This window comes from Mustelus asterias, chromosome 5 (assembly GCF_964213995.1).
Source record: "Mustelus asterias chromosome 5, sMusAst1.hap1.1, whole genome shotgun sequence".
Lineage (NCBI taxonomy): Eukaryota > Metazoa > Chordata > Chondrichthyes > Carcharhiniformes > Triakidae > Mustelus > Mustelus asterias.
The window spans coordinates 45483929-45510811 of NC_135805.1; the positions used below are offsets into that span (position 1 = coordinate 45483929).

A 26883-nucleotide genomic window follows, 5' to 3' on the forward strand; every position below is an offset into this window, starting at 1 on the left:
ACAAACTTTATTTTTAACAATACAATCTAAATATAACAAATGAATTAGCTTTCTTTGAACAACTGAAATACTTAAACATGACAAGATACAATTCTTAAGACTTATCTCTATTCATTCCAATTTAAGCAATATCCCTCCTAGATTTAAACTCCTCTTAGCAAATAATATAGGCTTACGTGATTTTTATTTGGTTCCAGTCCTAGAGCCTATGAACACTCCTGGACAGAGATAGAGAGAGAGAGAGAAATATCTGTCTTCTGACTCTCAGATAGCAGCCTCCAGAGAAAGACCTGTCTTCAAACAGCAGAACGTCACAGAGAGAAACGTCACTTGCCTTTTGCAGACCCCAGAAGACAACTGCCAGCTTGTCTCTCTGTAAACTTAGCTCTGCACATTTACATGACACTCTCTCTTTTGTCAATCAACATAATTAAACCCTGCACTGAAACCCCAGGGGACAACCTAAAAAAATAAACAAAACTGCAACAAAAACATTATCTAGGATCAATTATGCTTCTGCATTCTCAGCATGTAGGCTGCCGGTTGCAGACAAATCGGCACCGTAAGCAGAGCTGAAGTTTGAAATATTCCCTTCACAAGAATCATGATATAAATATATTTCTTAAAGGCGCAGTATCATCACACAAAGCTTAGTTCTGATTTACCTGTAATTGAACTGTGACAAACATTGTATACTACACATCCACCGTAACTTCAGGAACATAATAAACATTTCTTCAACGATACTGTGAAAAATCCCAGGCAGTATCTTGATCAACGTTTGTTTATTTCATTAAAAAAACAGGTAGTTCTAAAAGCAACTTTCATGAATAATATTGGAGATTGTGTGGAAGTTCTTCTGGTTTCACATCGTATGAATGCTTATGGAAGACCTCAGAGTGCCATTTTTAAGTGTTTTTAGAAGAACTTCATCTCTCTGCAATGAGTCACATCCACATTTCAAGCGCCTTGCTTGTCTGTCAGATCTCTTTGCACAGCATTCTCGACAGTGCTTTATGACTAGGTAACTCATCTCACAGGCGTTTAACAATATGCACAAAATTGAGGAGGCAATCATGAAATAGAGGAAGATGGTCTTTTCAGTTGGCCGACCAACAAAGCAATCCACCACATTGGGGCAAGGCTTGATCTCACACTTCAAAAGGCGTGGAATAGCGAATCCTTTGTACATCCACGCGATAATGAACAAGAAACTGACTTCAACTCCTGTTTTGAAGAGTAGACTGAAGAAATAGGTCCACCAAAGACCCCCATCTATGTTCCCTTTGTCCTTATACAGTTTCTTTTTGTACTTCTTCTCCCTGTGTTCCCGGTAACCGACATGCATGACAACCAAAAGAGATGGGGTGGAAACCAAGATAAGTTGCAATGCCCAAAGTCTTGCATGGGACACTGGAAAGAAGTAGTCAAAACACACATTTTCACAACCAATTTGCCTTGAGTTGCAATTGAAGTCTTTCTGCTCATCATTCCAGACGCGTTCTGCTGCCACCACATAGACAAGGACTCGGAATATGAACATAACACTCAACCAGATTCTCCCCACAATGGTAGAGTATTGATTCACTCCACTTAGAACATCACGGAGTAAACTCCAGCTCATGGTTCCTTAATAATTTGATGAAGGATCTGCGGAATAGAGAAAAGAAATTCAGAAATACACACACCATACAACTTAATGAATTAATATGCTGAGGGTTATGGGGTTTTGGTGTCATCCATCCTTTCTGCCACATATTCTTATGAAATATTGTTATGTTTTGATAAACACTGGGCTAGATTGTCCGGCCCTTCCTGTTGGTGAGATCTTCGGGTCCCACCAAAGACAACCCCTCCCCAAGGAGACCCTCCACTGCTGGAAGGCATGCTATGGGGTGTGGGGAATCCCACCCACTGATTTTACCATCACTTCCAGATCCCTTTCAATGTTCTCCATTCATTGGGCAATTCTATCTGTCCATTTGTTTCCTCGCAAACATTCTGCATTTACTGTATTCAGTTTCACTTGCCACAGTCCTGGTCACTTGCAAATATTTCCCAGATCCTTTTAACTGCTTTGCCAAATCTAAGGGCCAATTTCTTGTCAGGTAGGCTTAGAGTAACAAGGTTGACAAAATATTAGTAGGACCACAATTGAAATATTAAATGCAACTGTGGTCTACAAACTGCAGGAAGAATGGAAAGCTAACAGTACAGACTCACTAGGTTGCTATCTTGTGTGAAGAAATGCAAATTTGAAAACAAATCTTGGAAAACAAAGGTTGGTTCCTTTATATCAGAAGAAATGAAAGGATGATTGGAAAGAAGTGTTAAAATTATTGGAAGGAAGAGAGGGAGCAAATAGAAATAGGTTATGCCCAACCTAGGACAAGGAGATGTGGAGATAAGATTGAAAGAACTGCAGCATTTTTTCTTACACAGAGTTATGGGGTATGATGGCATTTAAGAATAGGTTAGATAGGTGGGGCGTTATTTAGCTGGAGTTCCCACCATCACCCCACCTACCCCCCTACCTGCCAGCTAAAAAGCAGAGGGAGCCCGTCCAGAAGAACGGCAGCCCCATAGACATCTACTGGTCAATAGACTTGGGCGAGACTTCTGCCCATCAGGAACAGGAAGTCACACCTCAGAGAGCTGCTGGTCTCTGCTCTAGAATACCAGCAGCCTGAGAGCGATGGGCATCGCTTGTACTGCACTAGGCCTTCTCCAAGCATCATTGCTGGATTCTTGCAAAGAGTTAATAATATTAAATAATATTAAAGATATGGATTTACTGGAGAGCTAAACAGCTGCTGATAACAGTCACAGACCTATATTCTGTTGGCATGCCAATGTACTTGCTCGTTCTGTTTGTTTTGTGCTCGGCCATTACCAATCAAAATTTTGGGTCCTATTACTTCCAGACTTCTTTTTTCAGACTCCCACTCACCAGTCAAGTACTGTGTTTTAAATATGTCGTCCATTCTAAATGGCACCCCTCTCAATGCATTGTGGGTTAGGTTGATTGGCCATGCTAAATTGCCCCTTAGTGTCAGGAGGTTAGTAGGGTAAATAAGTAGGATTATGGGGATAGGGCCTGGGTGGGATTGTGGTTGGTGCAGATTCGATGCGCCAAATGGTCTCCTTCTGCACTGTAGGGATTCTAGTCAGGTAAGTGTGTGCAGGATGGGTATCATGGAGCGGAGCACTGGCGATGTGTGAAGGATCCCCATGGCTAAATGACCATGGAGGAGAGAAACCTGGGGGGAAGGTGGGGGGAAGGGCGGAGAGTGTGGGTAACACCTTGGAAGAGTGGGCCCTCTGATGGACTCAGGAGGTCAGTTAAGAAGGGATTAAGCCCTACCCAACCATCACCAGCCATAAGGAATCTTAATGGGCTTGTGGCTTGACAGGGGCCTCTCTTGTCACCAGTTAAATCCTGGCAGAGGCAGGATGAGGCCCTTAAGTGGAAATTAATTGCTCACTTAAAGATCTCAATTAGGCCACTGACAGACAGACCTCCTCCCTCCCCACGTACAACTATAATAGTAGTGGGGAGGGGCGCAGAGGTGGGTGGATAAGTGGCTTGTCAGCTGCTGACTGGATTTACTGTGAGGTTTTAAAGGAGATAGGGTTACAGTTGCTGGAGGCGCAAAGGAAATCCTGGAAAAAGTAGCTGTCGACTGGGTTTGTGGCTGTTTCCCTTGTCTGCCCGAAATACGTCACATCAGAGTATTTCTGGAAGTCTAAGTGCAGCAGGAATTTCTTTTCTTTTCAAAAGAAAAACTAGGAGATGCTTCATGAAACCACATCGGGGCTGTCATAAGATAGATATTTTTCATGTGTCAATTGTTAAGGGAACAGGCGTACATATTCACCCCTTTCATTAAATAGAAGGGCTATGCCAGGTCATTAATTTTACTTTATTGTGCAGGATTAATTTTCTTTTAACTTTCTTTTGGTATAACAATGTGGTTGGCTAAAGTGCTAATGGTTACATAAATTGTATTTTCAGTCCTTAACTAAAGTGGCAGCTGAGTTGAGTATCTTTGCCCAGGACAGCAAGGTGTCTTTCACTTTTGCTTCTGTTCAGTTTGTTAGATGAAAAAATTTATTTCATGTATAGTTTAATGATATGAAGTACTGCATGAATAATTCCTGTAGAATCCCTTGCATAGTAAGCGATTTGCTTCTGTTTTATGATACAAATGCTATTCTGCATTGTATTATATTCGCTGGAGTTCAGAAATGGGCAAGGGGGGGGGGATCTCACAGAAACCCTATAAAATTCTAACAGGACTAGACAGGGTAGATGCAAGAAGGATGTTCCCAATGGTGGAGGTGTCCAGAACCAGGGGTCACAGTCTGAGGATACAGAGTAGACGGTTTAGGATAGAGATGAGGAGAAATTACTTCATTCAGAGAGTGGTCAGCCTGTGGAATTCGCTGCCACAGAAAGTAGTTGAGGCCAAAACATTGAATGTTTTCAAGAAGCAGTTAGAGGCGAAGGGGATCAAAGAATATGGGTGAAGGTAGAATCAGGCTATTGAGTTTGAGGATCAGCCATCATCATAATGAATGGCAGAGCAGGCTCAAAGAGCTGAATGACCTTCTCCTATTTTCTATGTTTCTATCTTAATATAAAGCCTAACATCAGGGTGATTAATATATGGATTTATGATTTATGATGAACTCATTCAGAGTCCCAACCCAAAATACAAGCTGACCTTAAAATTAGTCTAACATTGGGTTTCTTAGTTAACATTTTTTTGTAAAATGATACTATATTTGAATGAGGCAACTTCACAGCTGAGTTTAGCTATGGATTAGGGTCAATGCTGTTTTGCAGCTGACACGCATCACTGGTACGATGTAAATAAGTAACAGCTGGCTTTGGTTGTCAAATTTTAACTCGCTTGGAAACCTTGTCGACAAACTGCAATCATCTCTCATCCACAAATTTAAATAATAGAAGCAAAAATTAAATCAGAAACAAATTCCAACTTTTCTGGGATGAATATTTATTTTAAGTGTGGGGGGAGTGGATTATTTATTGTGCATTTTGTAACCGATGTCAGAACTGGCTTTGTGCAAATCGTTCTGTTTTAACGAAGGAGCTAATTCATCATCAGCAACACATTTATTTATTCTTTTTCAATGCAACACCTGCCTCACTCTGTCAACAATAAGACTTTGTCAATTTTCTAGATCTCATTAATTATACAATAGTCAATGGCCTCAAAGCTCCCCATCCGTGAGCAATAGTGATCTGTCAGTAACTAAGGAGTTCAATTCAGTTCAGGTATTAATATTTATTTATTGTAGGTTTGTGCAATATTTAACTTAATTTGTTTTTATTTCTAAGTTGCCATATATAATATTGAGTTTATATTGAATTAATATGATGAACATTAGTCTGGCCTCTTGTCTGCATTACTTTTTGTTCTGAGGTGATTATACAGACTGTTCAAGATGAGGATATCAGCACTGCAGAATGGATCAACCTTTCAGCTCTTTGTACCTGCTGCCATTGCCAGGTACCCCTGAGACAGGGATGAAAGGAAAACGTTTTGTTGGCGTGCAGTGAGTTCTAGAGGGCAGGAAGATAAAAACACAAGCAACAACTGCCATCAGCAAAAGAAGCGCTGTTCTTCATACCTTCCAGACTAGCTTCATTTATTCCTGAATATCCATTTTTCTTTTCATTTTTGCTAGTTAAATAAACCCAGGTCATCCATGGGTCAAGTTTAACACAAGCTCCAAAGATTATGGGGGAGGGTATTTGTCCTAGGATCATAGAATCCCTACAGTGCAGAAGGAGGCCAGTTTGGGCCCATCGAGCTTGCATCGACAACAATCCCACCCAGGCCCTATCCCTGTAACCCCCACATGTCTGCACTCAGTAACAGGTCAGGTGGTGGGCATGCCCAGGAGCTGTGAGGGAGTAGCACAGTTTCTGTGGGTATCCCAACCCATATTAGTCTAAGTAACATTTTAATTGGAGAGAAGCTTTATAAAGGGTAGCACGGTGGCACAATGGTTAGCACTGAGGCCTCACAGCACCAGGCACCTGGTTTCAATTCCGATCTCAGGTCACTGTCTGTGTGGAGTTTGCACGTACTCCTCGTGTCTGCGTGTGTTTCCTCCAGATGCTCCAGTTTCCTCCTACAGTCCAAAGATATAAGGGTTAGGTTGATTGGCCATGCTCAATTGACCCCTAGTATCAGGGGGATTAGCAGGGTAAAAACATGTGGTAACAGGGATAGGGCCTGGGTGAGATTACTGTTGACGCAGGCTCAATGGGCTGAATGGTCTCCTTCTGTACTGTAGTGATTCTATGATTCTAAATCTAAATAATAATAACCCAAATGTCATAAAAATTGCAGCTTAGCCAGTCCACTCCCTTAATTACAGATCTGAGCGCTGTGGACAATCACTGTCAGCATCATCACAACATCACCCATAACTGTACATCTAGAAAAAGCAAAACGCTGAAAGTCTGAAATAAAAGCAAAAAGTATTCAACAGGTCAGGCAGCGTCTGTGGAGAGAGTTCTGATGAAAAGTTATTGATCTGAAACATTAACTCAGTTCCTCTCCACAGATACTGCTTCGACCAGCTGAATATGCCCAACATTTTTCATTTTTATTTCTGTCCATCAAAGCATTGTTCTTATAGTCCTTTTGTCATAAGACCAGAGGGATATCTTGGTGAAACCCATTCCTTCTGCACCAGTAACAGTGTTCGATTACCATCAAGTGCATGGAATCGCCTCATCACCAAAATCCTATTTGCTACCTGATTTCAGTCTGGCCAATGGTTGGAAAATGGTTGATTTTTGGTTTTTAAAAAAGCAAAATACTGCGGATGCTGGAAATCTGAAATAAAAACGAATCACTTGGGAAACATAGCTCTGTAGAAGGATCATATGGACTCAAAACGTTAACTATGTTTCTACGGTGGCACAGTGGTTAGCACTGCTGCCTCACAGCATCGGGGACCCGGGTTCAATTCCAGCCTCGGGTGACAGTCTGTGTGGAGTTAGCACATTCTCCCTATGTCTGCGTGGGTTTCCTCCGGTTTCCTCCAAAGATGTGCAGGTTAGGTTGATTGGCCATGCTAAATTGTCCCTAAATATCAGGGTGATTAGGAGGGTAAATGTGTGGGGTTACAGGGATAGGACCTGGCTGGGATTGTTCTCGGTGCAGGCCTGATGGGCCTGATGGCCCCCTTCTGCACTGTAGGGATTCTATGATTCTCTCTTCACTGATACTGTCAGACCAGCTGAGTTTATCCGGCATTTTCTGTTTTCATTGCAGTTGATTTTGATTCCCTGAATTCAACTATTTTCCAGGCAGCAGTACAATGAGAGCTGAGAAAGATGAATGGTTAGCAGCTGTGGTGGATGTATAGTTTCCAAAGGAAAGGGCGCTGAGTTTTGCTTTTAGTGTGAATAGGCAAAAGATGCAGCCATTTTTGAAAAGTGCTTCTTTTCTTTCAAGTTTCCACTCAAATGAATTTGCATAATAACAAACACAACATTTGCCATGAACCAGCTTAATGTTTGAAAACATAGATTTTTGAAAAAAATGTTCCTTTAAAATTTATTCCTCAATGTAGCAAGGAACAGTAACTTGGAAACAAGTTAGAAATATTCAAAAATGGATCTGTCACTAAATTGTAAGTATTTTAAATTCCAGTATTAATCCACCACCAGCTTAACTGGATAATGTTTGGAAACATACATTTTCAAACAAATGTCACTTTAAAAAATATTCCTCAATGTATTTAGGAAGGGTAACTTGGACACATGTTGGAAATATTTTAAATCCCAATGTCAGTCCATCAGCTGTGAGTAACTGGATTCTAAAACTGCTGAAAATGGATTTTTTAAAAATGCAAAACTATTTTCTAGTTAGATTGGGATACAGTAGTGACTTCTTTAGTAAATTGAAAAAAGGCATTCAAAATCATTTCAAACATACTCACATTTGGAAACAAATGGACTTATTATTGATAGACAGTATGGTTTTGTGAAGGGGAGGTTGTGCCTCACTAACTTGATTGAGTTTTTCGAGGAAGTGACGAAGATGATAGATGAGGGAAAGGCAGTGGACGTTGTATACATGGACTTCAGTAAAGCCTTTGACAATGTACCTCATGGGAGACTAATACGAAAGGTGAAGTCACACTGGATCAGAAGTCTGATTAGTAAGTTTGCAGGCGACACAAAAATTGGTGGAGTTGCAGATAATGAAGAGGTTTGTCAAAGGATACAGCAAGATATAGACCAGTTGGAGGCTTGGGCAGAGAAATGGTAGATGGAATTTAATCCAGACAAATGTGAGATAATGCATTTTAGAAGGTCCAATGCAAGGGTGGAATGGAGGAAGAGTTCTTAGAATGCTGTCGGGATAGTTTCCTTGAACAGCATGTTACGGAACCGACGAGGGAACGAGCTATTTTGGATCTGGTATTGTGTAACGAGGTAGGTAGAATTAAGGATCTTATTGTGAAGGACCCTCTTGGGTCTAGTGACCACAATATGGTCGAATTTCTGATTCAGATGGAAGAGGAGAAAGTTTGGTCTCAAACCAGTGTCCTCTGTTTGAACAGAGGGAAATATGATAGGATGAGGGATGAATTGGCTAAGGTAGACTGGGAGAGCAGGCTGGCAGGTAGGATAGCTGAGGAACAGTGGAGGATTTTTAAGGAGATCCTTTTCAGTTCTCAGCAAAAATATATTCCAGCAAAAAACAAGGATTGTAAGAAAAGGGAGAACCAGCCGTGGATAACGAAGGAAATAAAGGAGAGTATTAAAATAAAAACAGCTGCGTACAGAGTGGCCAAAAATAGTGGAGAAACAAGTGATTGGGAAAAATTTAAGAAACAACAAAGAGAGACTAAGAAAGCGATAAAGAAAGGAAGGATAGACTATGAAGCTAGGCTAGCAATTAATATAAAAAATGATAGTAAAAGTTTTTATAAATATATAAAAAGGAATAGAGTGGCTAGAGTGAATGTTGGACCCTTGGAGGACGAGAGGGGGGAGTTAATAGTGGGAAATGAGGATATGGCTGAGTCTTTAAATAAGTTTTTTGTGTCGGTCTTCACGGTGGAGGACACAAATAGTTTGCCAAATATTAACGATAGAGGGTTGGCAGCAGGAGAAATACTTAATACAATTAATGTAACCAGAGAGGCAGTGCTGGGTAGACTAATGGGACTGAAGGTGGACAAGTCCCCGGGTCCGGATGGAATGCATCCCAGGGTATTGAAAGAAATGTCAGAGGTAATAGTGGATGCGTTAGTGATTATTTATCAAAACTCGTTGCATTCTGGGGTAGTGCCGGTTGATTGGAAAACGGCTAATGTTACGCCGCTGTTTAAAAAAGGAAGGAGACAAAAGGCGGGTAACTATAGGCCGGTCAGCTTAACGTCTGTAGTAGGGAAAATGCTGGAATCCATTATTAAAGAGGAGATAGCAGGGCATCTGGATAGAAATGGTTCGATCAATCAGACACAGCATGGATTCATGAGGGGAAAGTCGTGCTTGACGAACATGTTGGATTTTTATGAAGATGTGACTAGGGCGGTTGATGGAGGAGAACCGGTGGATGCGGTGTTTTTGGATTTCCAAAAGGCGTTTGATAAGGTGCCCCATAAAAGGCTGCTGAAGAAGATTAGGGCACACGGAGTTGGGGGTAGGGTGTTAAAGTGGATTGGGGACTGGCTATCCGACAGGAAGCAAAGAGTCGGAATAAATGGGTGTTTTTCCGGTTGGAGGAAGGTAACTAGTGGCGTGCCGCAGGGATCGGTACTCGGGCCGCAACTGTTTACCATTTATATAGATGATCTGGAGGAGGGGACGGAGTGTAGGGTAACGAAGTTTGCAGACGACACAAAGATAAGTGGAAAAGTGAATCGTGTGGAGGACGGAGAAGATCTGCAGAGAGATTTGGACAGGCTGAGTGAGTGGGCGAGGATATGGCAAATGGAGTATAACGTTGATAAATGCGAGGTTATACACTTTGGAGGAAATAATAACAAATGGGATTACTATCTCAATGGAAACAAATTAAAACATGCTACCGTGCAAAGGGACCTGGGGGTCCTTGTGCATGAGACGCAAAAGCCCAGTCTGCAGGTACAACAGGTGATCAAGAAGGCAAATGGGATGTTGGCCTATATTGCGAGGGGGATAGAATATAAAAGCAGGGATGTCTTGATGCAGCTGTACAGGGCATTGGTGAGGCCGCAGCTGGAATACTGTGTGCAGTATTGGTCCCCTTATATGAGGAAGGATATATTGGCATTGGAGGGAGTGCAGAGAAGGTTCACCAGGTTGATACCGGAGATGAGGGGTTTGGATTATGAGGAGAGGCTGAGGAGATTGGGTTTGTACTCGTTGGAGTTTAGAAGGATGAGGGGGGATCTTATGGAGACTTATAAGATAATGCGGGGGCTGGATAGGGTGGAGGCGGAGAGATTCTTTCCACTTAGTAAGGAAGTTAAAACTAGAGGACACAGCCTCAAAATAAAGGGGGGTCGGTTTAAGACAGAGTTGAGGAGGAACTTCTTCTCCCAGAGGGTGGTGAATCTCTGGAATTCTCTGCCCACTGAGGTGGTGGAGGCTACCTCGCTGAATATGTTTAAAGCGCGGATGGATGGATTCCTGATCGGTAAGGGAATTAAGGGTTATGGGGATCAGGCGGGTAAGTGGTACTGATCCACGTCAGATCAGCCATGATCTTATTGAATGGCGGGGCAGGCTCGAGGGGCTAGATGGCCTACTCCTGCTCCTATTTCTTATGTTCTTATGTTCTTATGTAGGGATTAAGGGTAGAACCCTTAGGAGTATTTACAGGCAGAGAGATCTGGGCGTACATGTCAACAAATCACTGAAAGTGGCAACACAGGTGGATAAGATAGTCAAGAAGGCATACGGCATGCTTGCCTTCATCAGTCAGGACATTGAGTATAAAAATAGGCAGATCAAAAGTACAGAACTTTAGTTAGGCCTCATTTAGAATATTGTGTACAATTCTGGTCACCGCACTGCCAGAAGGATGTGGATGCTTTGGAGAGGATACAGAAGAGGTTTACCAGGATGTTGCCTGGTCTGGAGGGTATTAGCTATGAGGAGAGATTGGATAAACTCGGTTTGTTCTCACTGGAATGACAGAGGTTGAGGGGTGACCTAATGGAGGTTTACAAGATTGACTGGCATGGGCAGAGTGGATAGTCAGATGCTTTTTCCTAGGGTAGAAAAGTCAAGTACGAGGGGACATAGGTTTAAGATGCGTGGGGAAAAGTTTAGAGGAGATGTGCGAGGCAAGTTTTTTACACACAGGGTGGTGAATGTCTGGAACACGCTGCCCAGGGAGGTGGTGGGAGCAGATGTGATAGCGGCATTTAAGGGGCATCTGGACAAATACATGAATAGGATGGGAATGGAAGGATACGGACTCCGTAAGTGCATACGGTTTTAGTTTAGACAGGCATCATGATCAGTGCAGGCTTGGAGGGCTGAAGGACCTGTGCTGTGCTGTACTGTTCTTTGTACCTCTTCATGTCCCTGCAACCAAACCAGCTTAATTGTTGAAGTCTCCTCTAAATATTAAAAATGCAAATGAGTAAAAACAGCATTTTTCCTTTTTTTAATGTTTGTTTTTTAATATTTATTTTGAACAGGATGGATTTTCTTTCTCCTGTAATGTAAATCTTCAGCTTATCCTTGGGCCTTTCTTCAAAGAATTTTTATGCATCTTTTCATTATGATATCTAATGAAGGATGTGTTTTTTTCTCCTCCTCTATCTCCTGTTTGTTTCAAATTACAATTTGTTGACTTGGTAAATCCAACTGTTGGCATTTTGCATCATGACATGGATTTATCATAAATTTCTTTAATGCTCAAAGCCATTTCCAGGACAAGGTGTGATTCCTATTGTCCAACAGACATGGAATGTATACTTAACGTCTTCCTCAGAGGGTGGAATCTTACCACCTTTGAAAATATTCCTCAGTTGGGATCAAATTTAAGTCCTGAGCCCAATGGTCTGAGTCCTGCCAACCTGCATGATCTTCCTGGAGATTTTTTTTGTTATTCATTCATGGGATGTGGGCATCGCTGGCTGGGCCAATATTTATTGCCCATCCCTGAGGGCATTTTTAAGATCCACCCTCAGTGCTGTTATGATTGGAGTTCCAGGATTTTGACCCAGCGACAGTGAAGGAGAGGCATTATGTTTCCAAGTCAGGAAGATGTGTGGCTAGGAGGGGAACCTCCATGTGGTGATGTTTCCATGCATCTTTTCTCCTTCCTGTGGATCTGGAGTCACATGTAGGCCAGACCAGGTAAGGACGGCAGATTTCCTTCCCTAAAGGACATTACTGAACTAGATAGGTTTTTGTGACAATCAACAATGGCTTCATGGTCATCATTAGACTTGCAATTCCAGATTTTTATTTCACCTGCTGCCATGGTGGGACTCGAATCCAGGTTCCCAGAACATTACCCTGGGTCTCTGGATTACTCGTCCAGCGACAATACCACTACGCCACTGTCTCCCCAAGAAGCGAATGGGCACACGGGACGCTCAAATCCCTGAATGGCCAGCAGTCCCACTGGGAGAGATGGCCATTGCTGATGTAGGAAGGGGGTGATATGAGTGTCTCAGAGATTGAGACGTCCTCAGAAGGCTGCAAAAATCATTTAAAATATACCGTGTCCACAGCTGCCACACCATCATTATGGAGAGGGAGCTCCTGCCAATCCTGGGCTGGGATCCTCTGTCACCTGCCTCCGCAGGAGTGAGAGCGAATTAAATGAGGTCTCCCTAGCCCCCTGGCCTCAGGCTGCCTCCAATCACCTGCAGTCCTTGGTCTCAGCGGGGCACTTGTCTGCTTCCAGTAAGATCCCATTGGAATTACTAATTTTTCCCTTCTTGGCATTTAATAGCTGCTGGTTAACTACTCGCCGGTGTCGGATGTCGGTATCATCTCAGGTCTGGCAAGATTGCTGAGAGGTGGAAATATGTGAAGGAGCCAAGCTACTATTCGGGTTCTCCCCAGGTCCCACCCCAACCCCACTTCCATGGGTCACATTAGATTTCACCCAGAATTTCTGTTACCTCAATCTTGCTACGCTTATACATTTTACGTGCTATAGTGGTAAAGTTAACAAGTCTATTTTTAACATCTGCAGCACTCGATAAATAGAGGCAACTAAAAGAGGGAGAATGATACCATAGTAACTATGATAACAATGGCATTTAATTTTTAAGTCCTTGGTACCAAAACTTTAGTAACGTGCCAAGAAACAAGAATACCTCTGAAGAGGTCTGTGCAGAGTCTAGCACATTTTGCATGTTCTAGCACGCTCTGCACCTTCTCCCTGTGTCTGCTTGGGTTTCCTCCGGGTGCTCCGGTTTCCTCCCACAGTCCAAAGATTTGCGGGTTAGATGGATTGGCCATGCTAAATTGCGCCTTAGTGTCAGGGGGACTAGCTAGGGTAAGTGCATGGGGTTAAGGGGATAGGGCCTGGGTGGGATTGTGGTCAGTGCAGACTCGATGGGCTGAATGGCCTCCTTCTGCACTGTAGGATTCTATGATTCTGGGGTTCTGCTGTTTGTTACTGACACTAGGGTCAATTTGGCATGGCCAAAAAACCTAACCCGCACATCTTTGGACTGTGGGAGGAAACTGGAGCACCCAGAGGAAATCCATGCTTTCACAGGGAAAAAGTGCAAACTCCACACACAGTCACCCGAGGCCGGAATTGAACCTGGGACGTGGTGCTGTGAGGCAGCTATGCTAACCACTGTGCCAACGTGCCGCTCCTTTCTGTCATTTATGTGCATTAGTCATATTTAATTTCAGGTACCTGGGTTTGAAACCAATTTAATGGTAGTCCCTCCTATCGATCAATTATCTGGTACCATAAGCATTGATTTTAATCAATATGAACCCATTTCCTAATAAAGGTAAAGTCGCCATAGTCCCAGATGACCTTAGGCTGTGACTGGTGGTGATTTAACCTGAGGATCACCACACCTCAGACAAGGGACAAGGTTGAGAAGGTGGGGCATTCATGAATAACCTCAGCCAGCACAGGAATTGAACCCACGCTGTTGGCATCGCTCTGAAGACCAAGCACGTGTCCAGCCAAATAAGCTAAACCAACCTCCAATCAGTATGTGGCCATGGCACAAGCTAGTACTAAACTGGAAATTGAACTCAGCAGCACCGCAACGTTAATAAGTTTGTGAATTAAAGTTATTCACCCCAGTGCAAAGTAGTGTGGCTGCTGTTGTGCTGAAATGGAAGCTGCGACATCAACCATCAGATTCTGCATCATGATTGAATCCATAAGTGTTCATAACAGAGTTGCCCGCAACTTCCATACTGGAAAAGATGGGCTCCAAATTCTGCGCAAAGCTCCATGACAATTGCTTGAAAGTATTGTAAACTGTGAATGACTTCAATCATGATAGAGTCATAGAGGTTTACAACATGGAAACAGGCCCTTCGGCCCAACTTGTCCATGCTGCCCTTTTTTAAAAAACCCCTAAGCTAATCCCAATTGCCCGCATTTGGCCCATATCCCTCTATATCAATCTTACCCATGTAACTGTCTAAACGCTTTTTAAAAGACAAAATTGTACCCGCTCCTTCTACCACCTCTGGCAGCTTGTTCCAGACACTCACCACCCATTGTGTGGAAAAAGAAAATAGATAGATTGGAGAGGTTGGGACTGTTCTCCTTGGAGTGAAGAAGGCTAAGAGGAGATTTGCTAGAGTTGTTCAAAATCATGAGGTGGAGTTGGACAGAATGGATAGGGAGAAACTGTTCCCTCGTAAAAGGATCAAGAATAAGAGGGCACATATTTAAAGTGATTTGTAAAAGAAACAAATGTGATGTGAGAAAATACTTCTTCACACAACGAGGACTTCTGGTCTGGAATGCACTGGCAACGTGGTGAAGGCAAGTTCAGTCGAATCATTCAAAAGGGCATTAGCCGATCATTTGAATGGAAACAATGTGCAGGGGCACGGGGGAAAGGCAGGGGAATGGCATTAAGTCATGATGCTCATTTGGAGAGCTGGTGCAGACACGATGGGCCAAATGGCCTCCTCCTACGCTGTAACAACTCTGTATTCTATGGGTCCTCCACATTCTTTGACAGCGGCTGCAGGCTTGCTGATGCACCAAACATTTTACCCTGCCCACCCATCAGTGTCTGGGCTGCCCCATTGAAGAGCTCATCTGAATCCTCTGGAACCGAACCTGTTTTTATCTTTGCCCACCACAGAGCTGGCACCTTGCTCCCTGCCCTGGCTGCTCGCGTCATCCGCTCTCTGCTAATGAGTCCAGCCCATCAACATTGATGTAGCACAAAGTCAAAATCAACAAGCACAGGTTAATCGCACATCACAATTTCAGTGCCTGCTTTTGGGAGCTGGTCTTCAATATCGATGCCAATAGCAAAGCCCCTCACCATTAAAAGTGGAGGAATTAAAACTAATGCATTTCTTTCAGAATTTGCTGATGAATTGGATGCAAGTCAACATATGTTCAAGTCACATCATATTCCTTGAAATTAAGTGACATTCCTGAATCACAGGTGCACAATTGACACAGGTTTCCACAGTGTTTCTCTTCTTTAGCTGCCTCACTTTGTAAAAGAGCCATAGAAATCCTAATAAAATGACGCACGCAGCAGACAACTGAGAGAACGCCTACATAATTCAACCCATTGGGCCTTATTTTACCATTTTACCAAGTGCTGGTTGGACTTGAAACTGGGAGTGTTTCCGATCCAACTTTTAGACCCGTTCTCAGACATCCCCATACGCACTCCGCCTCCAAAAATATCAGCAATTCCGAATCACGCTGCAGAAGCCTGTGGGCAGGGCTTAACTTGCCCGGAACCCTGCAGCTCCGATCGGAGCCTTCAACTGCGCACACGCAGAAAAAAAAGGTAGAATGCTGCTCCCCTGCCACATCCCTCCCAGGCCGGATAATGCCTCCCCCCGGGCCCCCACAGACATTGACCCAGCCCCACAACATTACTGACCTCCTTAACCCCCAACCCCCTCCGCCACCCAGACCAATTGTAGGCCCCTCCCCCCCTTCCCCTCTGACCGATCTCAGGCAAGAGTGGCAGCAGACCCCCCTTCCCCTCCATTGATCTCAGGCAAGAGTGGCAGTGGATCCCCCCCCCCCCCCCCCCCACCGCACTGATCTCAAGCAGAGAGCCATCGGACACTCGGCATTTACCTTCTCACTAACTGGAGCACCCGAGTTGGACTTATATGGAGCATGTTTCTTTCGCTCCGATTCTTGATGGGCGAACGTGGTGGTAAAGGGGGAAGTGCTGGTAAGGTTGGGTGTGCAGTCCATTAAGTTAAGTTAAATGCATGCAAATGTACTTAAATGGCTGTCGCGCCTGTTTCAGGTGTGGTCCCGATTCCGGCCATTTTTGGGCCTTGGTGAAGGGGGAACCAGTGCAGAGGTGGACGCGGATCGTGCTACTCACCTCACGCCTGACTTTACCGAAAACGGGCGCAACGCAATAGTAAAATTGGGCCCATTGTCTCTAATTAACTTGTTCATAGTGCTGCCGTATACTTCAAGCAGGAAAACATGGCACCTTCAATTTCTGTAGCTAAATATTTTATATATTTGATGATCCCAGTACTTTCTGCCATTCTGAAAAGTAGTGAGAGAATGAATTTAACCTAAACCTGAGGAGGCCATTTTCTTATACAGACTGATAAGATTTATTCTGAAAATCGCATTTTCCTTGGTATTTTTTTCCTGGTGAACAGATGGGGTAGTGGAGTTGAGACCGAGATCAGATCAGTCACGATCTCATTGAATGGCAGAGCAGGCACAAGAGGCTGTATGGAAAATTCTTGTTCTTAATTCTTATGTCCATATGCAAACCCCAAGATGATCTCATTGAGTTGAGACCTTCATTAGGGAGCCTTGCGGTTGGTTAACAAACTGCAAGGTGTTGCAAATATCTCTAGCTTCAATCTTGAAGTAACCAGACACATAAAGGTCCATCAATACGGTCACCTTCACAGCCATTGACAATGTACTCCTCGCCTAGTTCTGATGTTGTGGTTGTAGTTACAGCAGGTGCCATATTTCAGAAAAGAAACTCGAACTGAAGCACAGACGTCTCAAATGCTGAGGAGAACTCAGGGAGGAGAATTGCTCCCTGGATATCCTAGGTAGTTATGACTAGCTGCTGACAACCCTTCACTGCACTTCTTTCCTCCTCCTCCCCTACTTCCAGCAATTTGTCCTGCCCTGTGTCACCTCCATCCATTCTCCTAGACATGCTGTATTGCACGAAAATGCTTACTGATGCACCCATGTCTGGGAGCCAACGGTCTATGCAGAAAGCTTGAAAAAGCTATGCCACTTCCTGTAGACTTTTGAAACAATAATAAAAAGCACTGGCCATTCTTAGCATAGAACATAGAACATAGAACAGTACAGCACAGAACAGGCCCTTCGGCCCACGATGTTGTGCCGAGCTTTATCTGAAACCAAGATCAAGCTATCCCACTCCCTATCATCCTGGTGTGCTCCATGTGCCTATCCAATAACCGCTTAAATGTTCCTAAAGTGTCTGACTCCACTATCACTGCAGGCAGTCCATTCCACACCCCAACCACTCTCTGCGTAAAGAATCTACCTCTGATATCCTTCCTATATCTCCCACCACGAACCCTATAGTTATGACCCCTTGTAATAGCTCCATCCACCCAAGGAAATAGTCTTTGAACGTTCACTCTATCTATCCCCTTCATCATTTTATAAACCTCTATTAAGTCTCCCCTCAGCCTCCTCCGCTCCAGAGAGAACAGCCCTAGCTCCCGCAACCTTTCCTCATAAGACCTACCCTCCAAACCAGGCAGCATCCTGGTAAATCTCCTCTGCACGCTTTCCAGCACTTCCACATCCTTCTTATATTGAGGTGACCAGAACTGCACACAATATTCCAAATGTGGTCTTACCACGGTCCTGTACAGTTGCAGCATAACCCCACAGCTCTTAAACTCCAACCCCCTGTTAATAAAAGCTAACACACTATCGGCCTTCTTCACAGCTCTATCCACTTGAGTGGCAACCTTTAGAGATCTGTGGATATAGACCCCAAGATCTCTCTGTTTCTCCACAGTCTTCAGAACCCTACCTTTGACCCTGTAATCCACATTTAAATTAGTCCTACCAAAATGAATCACCTCACATTTATCAGGGTTAAACTCCATTTGCCATTTTTCAGCCCAGCTTTGCATCTTATCTATGTCTCTTTGCAGCCTACAACAGCCCTCCACCTCATCCACTACTCCACCAATCTTGGTGTCATCAGCAAATTTACTGATCCACCCTTCAGCCCCCTCCTCTAAGTCATTAATAAAAATCACAAAGAGCAGAGGACCAAGCACTGATCCCTGTGGCACTCCGCTAGCAACCTGCCTCCAATCCAAAAATTTTCCATCCACCACCACCCTCTGTCTTCGATCAGATAGCCAGTTACCTATCCAATCGGCCAACTTTCCCTCTATCCCACACCTCCTCACTTTCATCATAAGCCGACCATGGGGGACCTTATCAAACGCCTTACTAAAATCCATGTATATGATATCAACTGCCCTACCTTCATCAACACACTTAGTTACCTCCTCAAAAAATTCTATCAAATTTGTGAGGCACGATTTGCCCTTCACAAATCCGTGCTGACTATCCCGGATTAATCCGCATCTTTCTAAATGGTCGTAAATCCCATCCCTAAGGACCTTTTCCATCAATTTACCAACCACCGAAGTAAGACTAACCGGTCTATAATTACCAGGATCATTTCTATTCCCTTTCTTAAACAGAGGAACAACATTCGCCATTCTCCAGTCCTCTGGCACCATCCCTGTGGACAGCGAGGACCCAAAGATCAAAGCCAAAGGCTCTGCAATCTCATCCCTTGCCTCCCAAAGAATCCTAGGATACATTTCATCAGGAATAGGCGAAGAAATCAATTCACATAATATTATAGAATCTCTACAGTGCAGAAGGAGGCCATTTGGCCCATTGAATCTGCACCGACCACAATCCCACCCAGCCCCTATTCCCGTAACACCACTTATTTACCCTGCTAGTCCCCCTGACACTAAGGGGCAATTTACCATGGCCAATCAACCTAACCCATACATCTTTGGGCTGTGGGAGGAAACCGGAGCACTCGGAGGAAACAGACATGAGGAAAATGTGCAGACTTCACACAGACAGTGACCCAAGCCAAGGATTGAACCCAGATCCCTGGCACTGTGAGGCAGCAGTGCTAATCACTGTGCCACAAGTAGTTGATAATCCCATTAAATAACTCAATTCTTTCACGTCACTGAACATATATTCAAATTTGCAAGGTTGAGAATGCATTAAGTTGCAAAATGGCATTGCCAGAATTAAATTAGTATAGCATGCTGATTGACTTCGTGATCTGCCTGCCCAGTACATGATTAAGAGGAAGAGAGAGTTGTATGAAATGTACAGGCAGCAAGGAACAGATCAGATGCTCGAAGCTACTTAAGAGGGAAATCAGGAGGGCTAAAAGAAGACATGCGGTTGCTTTGGCAGACAGAGTGAAGGAAAATCCAAAGAGCTTCTATAGGTATGTTAGGAGCAAAAGGATAGTGAGGGATAAAATTGGTCCTCTTGAAGACCAGAGTGGTAGACTGTGTATGGAACCAAAAGAGATGGGGGAGATACTAAATGGTTTTTTTGCATCTGTATTTACTGAGGAAACGGGCATGGAGTCTACGGAAATAGGGCAAACAGGTAGGGAGGTCATGGAACCTTTACAGATTAAAGGGGAGGAGGTGCTCGCTGTCTTGAGGCAAACCAGAGTGCATAAATCCCCAGGACCGGACAGGGTATTCCCACGGACCTTGAGGGAAGCTAGTGTTGAACTTGCAGGGACCCTGGCAGACATATTTAAAATGTCAGTATTCACGGGAGAGGTGCCGAATGATTGGTGGGTGGCTCATGTTGTTCCATTGTTTAAAAAAGGTTCCAAAAGAAATCCGGGAAATTATAGGCCAGTAAGTTTGACGTTGGTGATGGGCAAGTTATTGGAAGGTGTGATAAGGGATAGGATCTACAAATATTTGGATAGACAGGGACTTATTAGGGAGAGTCAACATGGCTTTGTGCGTGGTAGGTCATGTTTGACCAATCTATTAGAGTTTTTCGAGGAGGTTACCAGGAAAGTGGATGAAGGGAAGGCGGTGGATGTTGTCTCCCTGGATTTCAGCAAGGCTTTTGACAAGGTCCCTCATGGGAGGTTAATTAGGAAGGTTCAGTCGCTGGGTATACATGGGGAGGTAGTAAATTGGATTAGACACTGGCTCAATGGAAGAATGCGGTGTCGATGGTAGTCATGATATGGAGAATGTGGAGAATCTCCACATCAATGGAAGAAGCCAGAGAGTGGTTGTGGAGGATTGCTTCTCTGAGTGGAGGCCTGTGACTAATGGTGTGCCACAGGGATCGGTGTTGGGTCCATTGCTGTTTGTCATCTATATCAATGATCTGGATGACAATGTGGTAAATTGGATCAGCAAGTTTGCTGATGATACAAAGGTTGGAGGTGTAGTGGACAGTGAGGAAGATTTTCAAAGCTTGCAGGGGGATTTGGACCAACTAGAAAAATGGGCTGAAAAATGGCAAATGGAATTTAACGTAGACAAGTGTGAGATATTGCACTTTGGAAGGACAAACCAAAGTAGAATGTACAGGGTAAATGGTAGGACTCTGAAGAGTGCAGTTGAACAGAGGGATCTGGGAATACAGGTACAGAATTCCCTAAAAGTGACGTCACAGGTGGATAGGGTCGTAAAGAGTGCCTTTGGTACATTGGCCTTTATAAATCAGAGTATCGAGAATAAAAGTTGGAGTGTTATGGTGAGGTTATATAAGGCATTGGTGAGGCCGAATTTAGAGTACTGTGTACAGTTTTGGTCACCTAGTTACAGGAAGGATGTAAATAAGGTTGAAAGAGTGCAGAGAAGGTTCACAAGGATGTTGCCGGGACTTGAGAAGCTGAGTTACAGAGAGAGATTGAATAGGTTGGGACTTCATTCCCTGGAGCGTAGAAGAATGAGGGGAGATTTGATAGAGGTGTATAAGATTTTGATGGGTATAGATAGAGTGAATGCAAGCAGGCTATTTCCACTGAGGCTAGGGGAGAAAAAAACCAGAGGGCATGGGTTAAGTGTGAAAGGAGAAAAGTTTAAAGGGAATATTAGGGGGGGCTTCTTCACACAGAGAGTGGTGGGAGTGTGGAATGAGCTGCCGGATAAAGTGGTAACCACTTTTAACATTTAAGAAAAACTTGGACGGGTTCATGGATGAGAGGGGTATGGGGGGATATGGTCCAAGTGCAGGTCAGTGGGACTAGGCAAAAAGTGGTTCAGCACAGACAAGAAGGGCCAAAAGGCCTGTTTCTGAGCTGTAATTTTCTATGGTTCTATTCCTGTGGCTGTTTACTCTCTATGTGCTCATGCCCTCTGGAAATGATTTGCCACAAAGTGGGTGCACACCCACAATGGAATTCTAAGGAATAAAATAACACCCAAACATGGTGGTGGGCAATCCCAGTTCGTCACCCGCTGTGTCATTTTAATATTGTGTTGATTCATGAGATACTTAAAGAGTTTAAGTGGGCAATTTTAACCCTAATCGCAGATTGTCTGGAAGCCTCCTGGAATGACAGACTTATCTCTCATGCTCTGCTGTGAGCAACCCAGGAGAAAATAAGGAAGTAGAGTTGATGGAATATAATGCAGGGAAATGTGGAGTTATTCACTTCAGTAGGAAGAATAAAGAAGCTGAATATTATTTAAATGGAGAAGGACTGCAAGAAGCTACAGCACTGAGGGATTGAGGAGGTGCTTGTGTATACATCACAAAAAAGCTGGCAAGTAAATTCATTAGGTAATACAGAAGGCAAATGACATGTTAGCCTTTATTTGCACTCAAGCAAAATACGATTAACCAGGACTTGCCAGGGGAAAACCTGGCATGTGGTTCTAGGGATTAGCAGCTGCTACTAAAAACTGGAAGATTCATCTGAAAATATAAACTGTTGTTGATGACGACTGTGGTGGTTCATTTCCTATGCACAAAATGACACTTGCTAGTCACCTGTGTGCATGGGCGGGATTTTACATCTTCGTTCGTCCCAAAACCGGAAAATCCCGCCCGAGGTCAACGGGCCTTTCCATGGCCCGACCCTCACCTGTTCCGATTCCTGTGGTGGGCAGGATGGTAAAATTCCGGCCCATGTGTCTGATGGGACAGTTCCGCGCACAGAGCGCTCTGAGGCTGCAATGAAACTGCAATGCTGCCAGAGAACAATTCTTGTCAGGTTTTCAGGGTGTGGTTCAAATGGTGGAAGCAACATTGTTGACTGCAAGATCAGATCATGTTACAGCATTTGATCCATTGACTTGCTGGCTCACAGCTCTCCCACGCTTCCTCCCTCTAATTTAACTCAGCTCCAATGAACAAAATATTACCATTCCAATTAAAACGCAACGTGACTGGGCTCTCTGGGCTGAGTTTTTACAAATTGATGTACCCACGCAGATTTTCATGTGATGAGGGTGGATTGTCTAATTTGTCAGATTTGTCCTTATGACTCTCGACAAAGAGAAAAATGAAGATGATGTTGCCGTGTATACAGCACACATCGACTCTTATTTGAGGTTGCCAGGCAACACCCACCACAGCTACCACACCCCAAACCCCCACCAAGCACCTCTGAGTAAAAATGCCTTAAGGTGTCTAGACAAATAGAAACAGGAGTAGGCCATTCGGCCCTTCGAGCCTACTCCGCCATTTATTTTGATCATGGCTGATCATTAAAGAATTGGATGCAAGAATTGGGTGATCACCAAATTCAATATCGTGATCCTACCTTCCCCTCCTATCCTTGATCCCTTTAGCCCCAAAGAGCTATATCTAATTCCTTCTTGAAATCACACAACGTTTTGGCCTCAATTACTTTCTGACGTAGTGAATTCCACAGATTCACCACTTTCTGGGTGAAGAAATTTCTCCTCACCTCAGTCCTTATCCTCAAATTATGACCCTTAGTTCTGGACTCCCCCACCATTGGGAACATTCTTTTTGAATCTACCCTGTCTAATCCTGTTAGAATTTTATAAATTTCTGTGAGATCCCCTCTCACTCTTCTAAACTCCAGTGAATACAATCCTAACTGACTCTCCTCATATGACAGTTTTGCCATCTCAGTAATTTGCCTGGTAAACCTTTGCTGCTCTCCCTCTATAGCAAGGACATCCTTCCTCAGATAATGATACCAAAACTGCACACAATACTCCAGGTGTGGCCTCACCAACACCCTATACAATTACAAACATTCCTATTACTATACTCAAATCCTCTCGCTATGAAGGCCAACATACCATTAACATTCTTTACTGCCTGCTGTACCTGCACGCTTACTTTCAGCAACTGATGCACAAGGGCACTAAGGTCTTGCTGAGTGTTCACTTCTCTCATTTACACCCATTCAAATAATAATCTGCCTTCCTATTTTTGCTACCAAAGTGGATTATGTCATATTTATCCCCATTATACTGCATCTGCCATGCATATGCCCATACACTCAGCCTGTTCAAATCACGCTGAAGCATCTCTGCATTTCCTCACAGCTCAACCTTCCACCCAACTTTGTATCATCGGCAAATTTGGATATAATACATTTAGTTCCCTCATCCAAATCATTAATGTATAATGTGAACAGCTGGTGTCCTAGGACAGATCCCTGTGGAACCCCACTAGTCACTGACTGCCAATCAGAAAAAGACCCATTTCTTCCGACTCTTTGCTTCCTGTCTGCTGACTAGCTTTTTATCCAGCTCAAGACACTACCCATAATGTTTCTATCGATATAACTCTTGGGATTAAAGGGATCAAGGGATATGGGAGGAAGGGGGGGGATCAGGATATTGAATTCGATGATCAGCCTTGATCAAAATGAATGGCGGAGCAGGCTCGAAGGGCCAAAGGGCCGACTCCTGTTTCTTTTTTCTATGTTTCTATAACTATGTTTCTATTGTAGTCTGCTATGTGAGACCTTGTTGAAAACCTTCTGAAAGTCTGAATAAACCACATCCACTGGTTCTCCCTGGTTAACACTAGGCTGACCAGGTAGAATGAGCTACACATATCAATAGATTTGATCTCAGGTCTGTGCTGAGTTTGCTGCTTGATGTCAAAATTGATCTCAGATTCCTTGTGCCGAATTGAGGGTGGGGTGGGGGATTGGGGGGGCGGTGGCGGAGAGGAGGTTGATTCATATCAGGGAGTAGGGTGGAAAGTCCAGCAAAGTTCCTGCTCCTGATTTGCATCTAATGAGGAAAGGGCATGTCTGTGGACTCTGAATGAGGACAGCAGAAGGAGGCCATTCAGCCCATTGAGTCTGCACTGACCCTCCAATGAGAATCCCACCCAGCCCCACCCACCCATCCCCCTACCCAATCCTCGCAACCCAGCACATTCAACATAACTAATCCACCTAACCTACACACTTGTGGCAATTTAGCATGGCCAATCCACCTAACCTGCACATCTTTGGACTGTGGGAGGAAACCGGAGCCACCCAGAGGAAACCCATGCAGACATGGGGAGAATGTGCAAATTCCACACAAACAGTCACCCAGGACTGAAATTGAACCCGGTTCCCTGGCGTTGTGAGTCTTCAATGCTAACCACTGTGCCACTTTGACACCTCCGGCAGATATTTCGGGCCCATGCAGTTATAACTCTGTGTAAACTTGGACGGGTTCATGGATGAGAGGGATGTGGAGGGATATGGTCCAAGTGCAGGTCAGTGGGACTAGGCATAAAATGGTTCGGCACAGACAAGAAGGGCCAAAAGGCCTGTTTCTGAGCTGTAATTTTCTATGGTTTCTATGTTTTCTATGGTTTCTAAGTGAATGGGTTTCGAATGAATTAAAATTGGACCCTCAGTGACACGGTGAGTTGAAGGCCCCGATACGGCCCATCCACAATATGACTGCAGGGAAAACATGGAATCGGTTCACCCTTTGAATAATTCAATTCCTGCTGCACTTCTAGTTTGGTAGAAAGGAGCTACTGTTTATCCAGGTCACTTTTTCTGTAGTTACAGTGCAAAATGTTACCAAGGAAATGATCAAAAAAATCATAAACTCTGTAAGGTAGATAAAGGTACAAAGAGGTTAAAAGCTTGAGGAAGCAGAAACCATTGTGGCCCGTGCATCTCTTTATATTAATGACACTTGGTTTTGTGAAAGTAGGCAGAATCTCTAACAGAATTTGACTTGATTAAACCGTAAACTAAACTAAACTAAGAAGCAATTGTTCACCCCACTTCCAACACATGCCCTGAATGTTCGAAATGTACCACAGCAGCAAATAAGCTGTCACGTTCAGAACTCCAATCTAATTATTCCTCCAAAATTATTCCAAAAGAAATGAGAGGACTTACCTCGAAACTGCTGACGATTCAGTCTTCTCTGGGTTACCCCTCCAGCAAGTTTACATCTGTAAACTGAAAAACGATTTTCTCCATATATAAAGCAAGCTGGAATGTCCCACAATAAGTTCTGTTTCGTTCTATATTGAAAGTAAAATGATCTCTGTTTGTCCTTCCCTCACTATGATCTCAGAAGGTGTAACCCAAGCTTGTAATGCTCCAGTAACTACCTCCAATCATTCAAATTAGAGCCACCCTTAACTGCCAGTTTCTGTTTTTGGAATAAGTTATCAGTATAAACAATGGCTATATCCTCGTACAAATCCTCCCCCTATACAAAAGACATGGCTAATTAAAATAAATACAGATCGAGTATCCTTTGTCTGTAAATCCGAAAACCAAACACATCCAAAAAACAGTCATATTGAACCTCATTGAGCTTCAGGGTGGGAAATCTAGTTGTTTGTCAGCGCTATTTACCTTGTTGATTTTTGTGGTGAACATGTGAAAAGAGACTTTTTCAGGTATCCTGTATTTATTATTCAGTTGTACATCTTACTGTTCTAGCTATTTAATTTATTTGAGACTATAGCTAGCCTCGGCTTAGGCTATGCTAAGATAAAAAGCAAAATACCGTGGATGCTGGAATCTGAAACAAAAACAGAAAATGCTGGAAAATCTCGACAGGTCTGACAGCATCTGTGGGGAGAGAATAGAGCCAATGTTTCAAGTCTCGATGACTTTTCATCAGAGCTCTGACGAAGGGCCAACTAGATTTGAAACGCTGGCTCTATTCTCTCCCCACAGATGCTGTCAGACCTGCTGAGGTATTCCAGCATTTTCTGTTTTTGTTTGTGTTAGGCTACACTAGTGTAAGTTTACATGCAATATCTATGAACCAAAATGATCAGGAACGCAAAATGTAAATCGGTTTCAGACAAAGAATATTTGACCTGTATTCTTCCTGCATTTTCCAATGAAGGAGTGACTAACACTGAGGCACAGCTCCATGGGTGGCACGGTGGTACAATGGTTAGCACTGCTGTCTCACAGCGCCAGGGACCCAGGTTCAATTCTGGCCTTGGGTGACTGTCATTGAATATCTGTCCTTCATGTGACTGTCTTGTGGGTAAGAGGTTGAAATTCGGTCTCTTTTGGCAGAGGAGTAAATTGGGAGGAGGTATTCTCGGGGAAATCTACTGAAGAGAGGTGGCAGTTTTTCAAGGAATGTCTGTCTAGGGTTCTACAGGACAATTTTCCGAGCAGACAGGGAGGAGTTGGTAGGTTAAAGGAACCGTGGTGCACGAAAGCTGTGCGGGA

The 26883-nt window shown here is 43.7% G+C and overlaps 1 protein-coding gene across 1 annotated transcript; it reads right to left on the reverse strand.

Moving 5' to 3' along the window:
* Window positions 1–25677, reverse strand: LOC144493499 (gap junction beta-7 protein-like). Its single transcript, XM_078212476.1, has 2 exons — window positions 25576–25677; window positions 1–1650 (listed from the first exon to the last, which is right to left on the reverse strand). Exon 2 carries the CDS (start codon window positions 1622–1624, stop codon window positions 866–868), a length of 759 nt encoding a protein of 252 aa, XP_078068602.1. The 5' UTR covers window positions 1625–1650; window positions 25576–25677; the 3' UTR covers window positions 1–865.
* Window positions 25678–26883: the final 1206 nt, after the last annotated feature.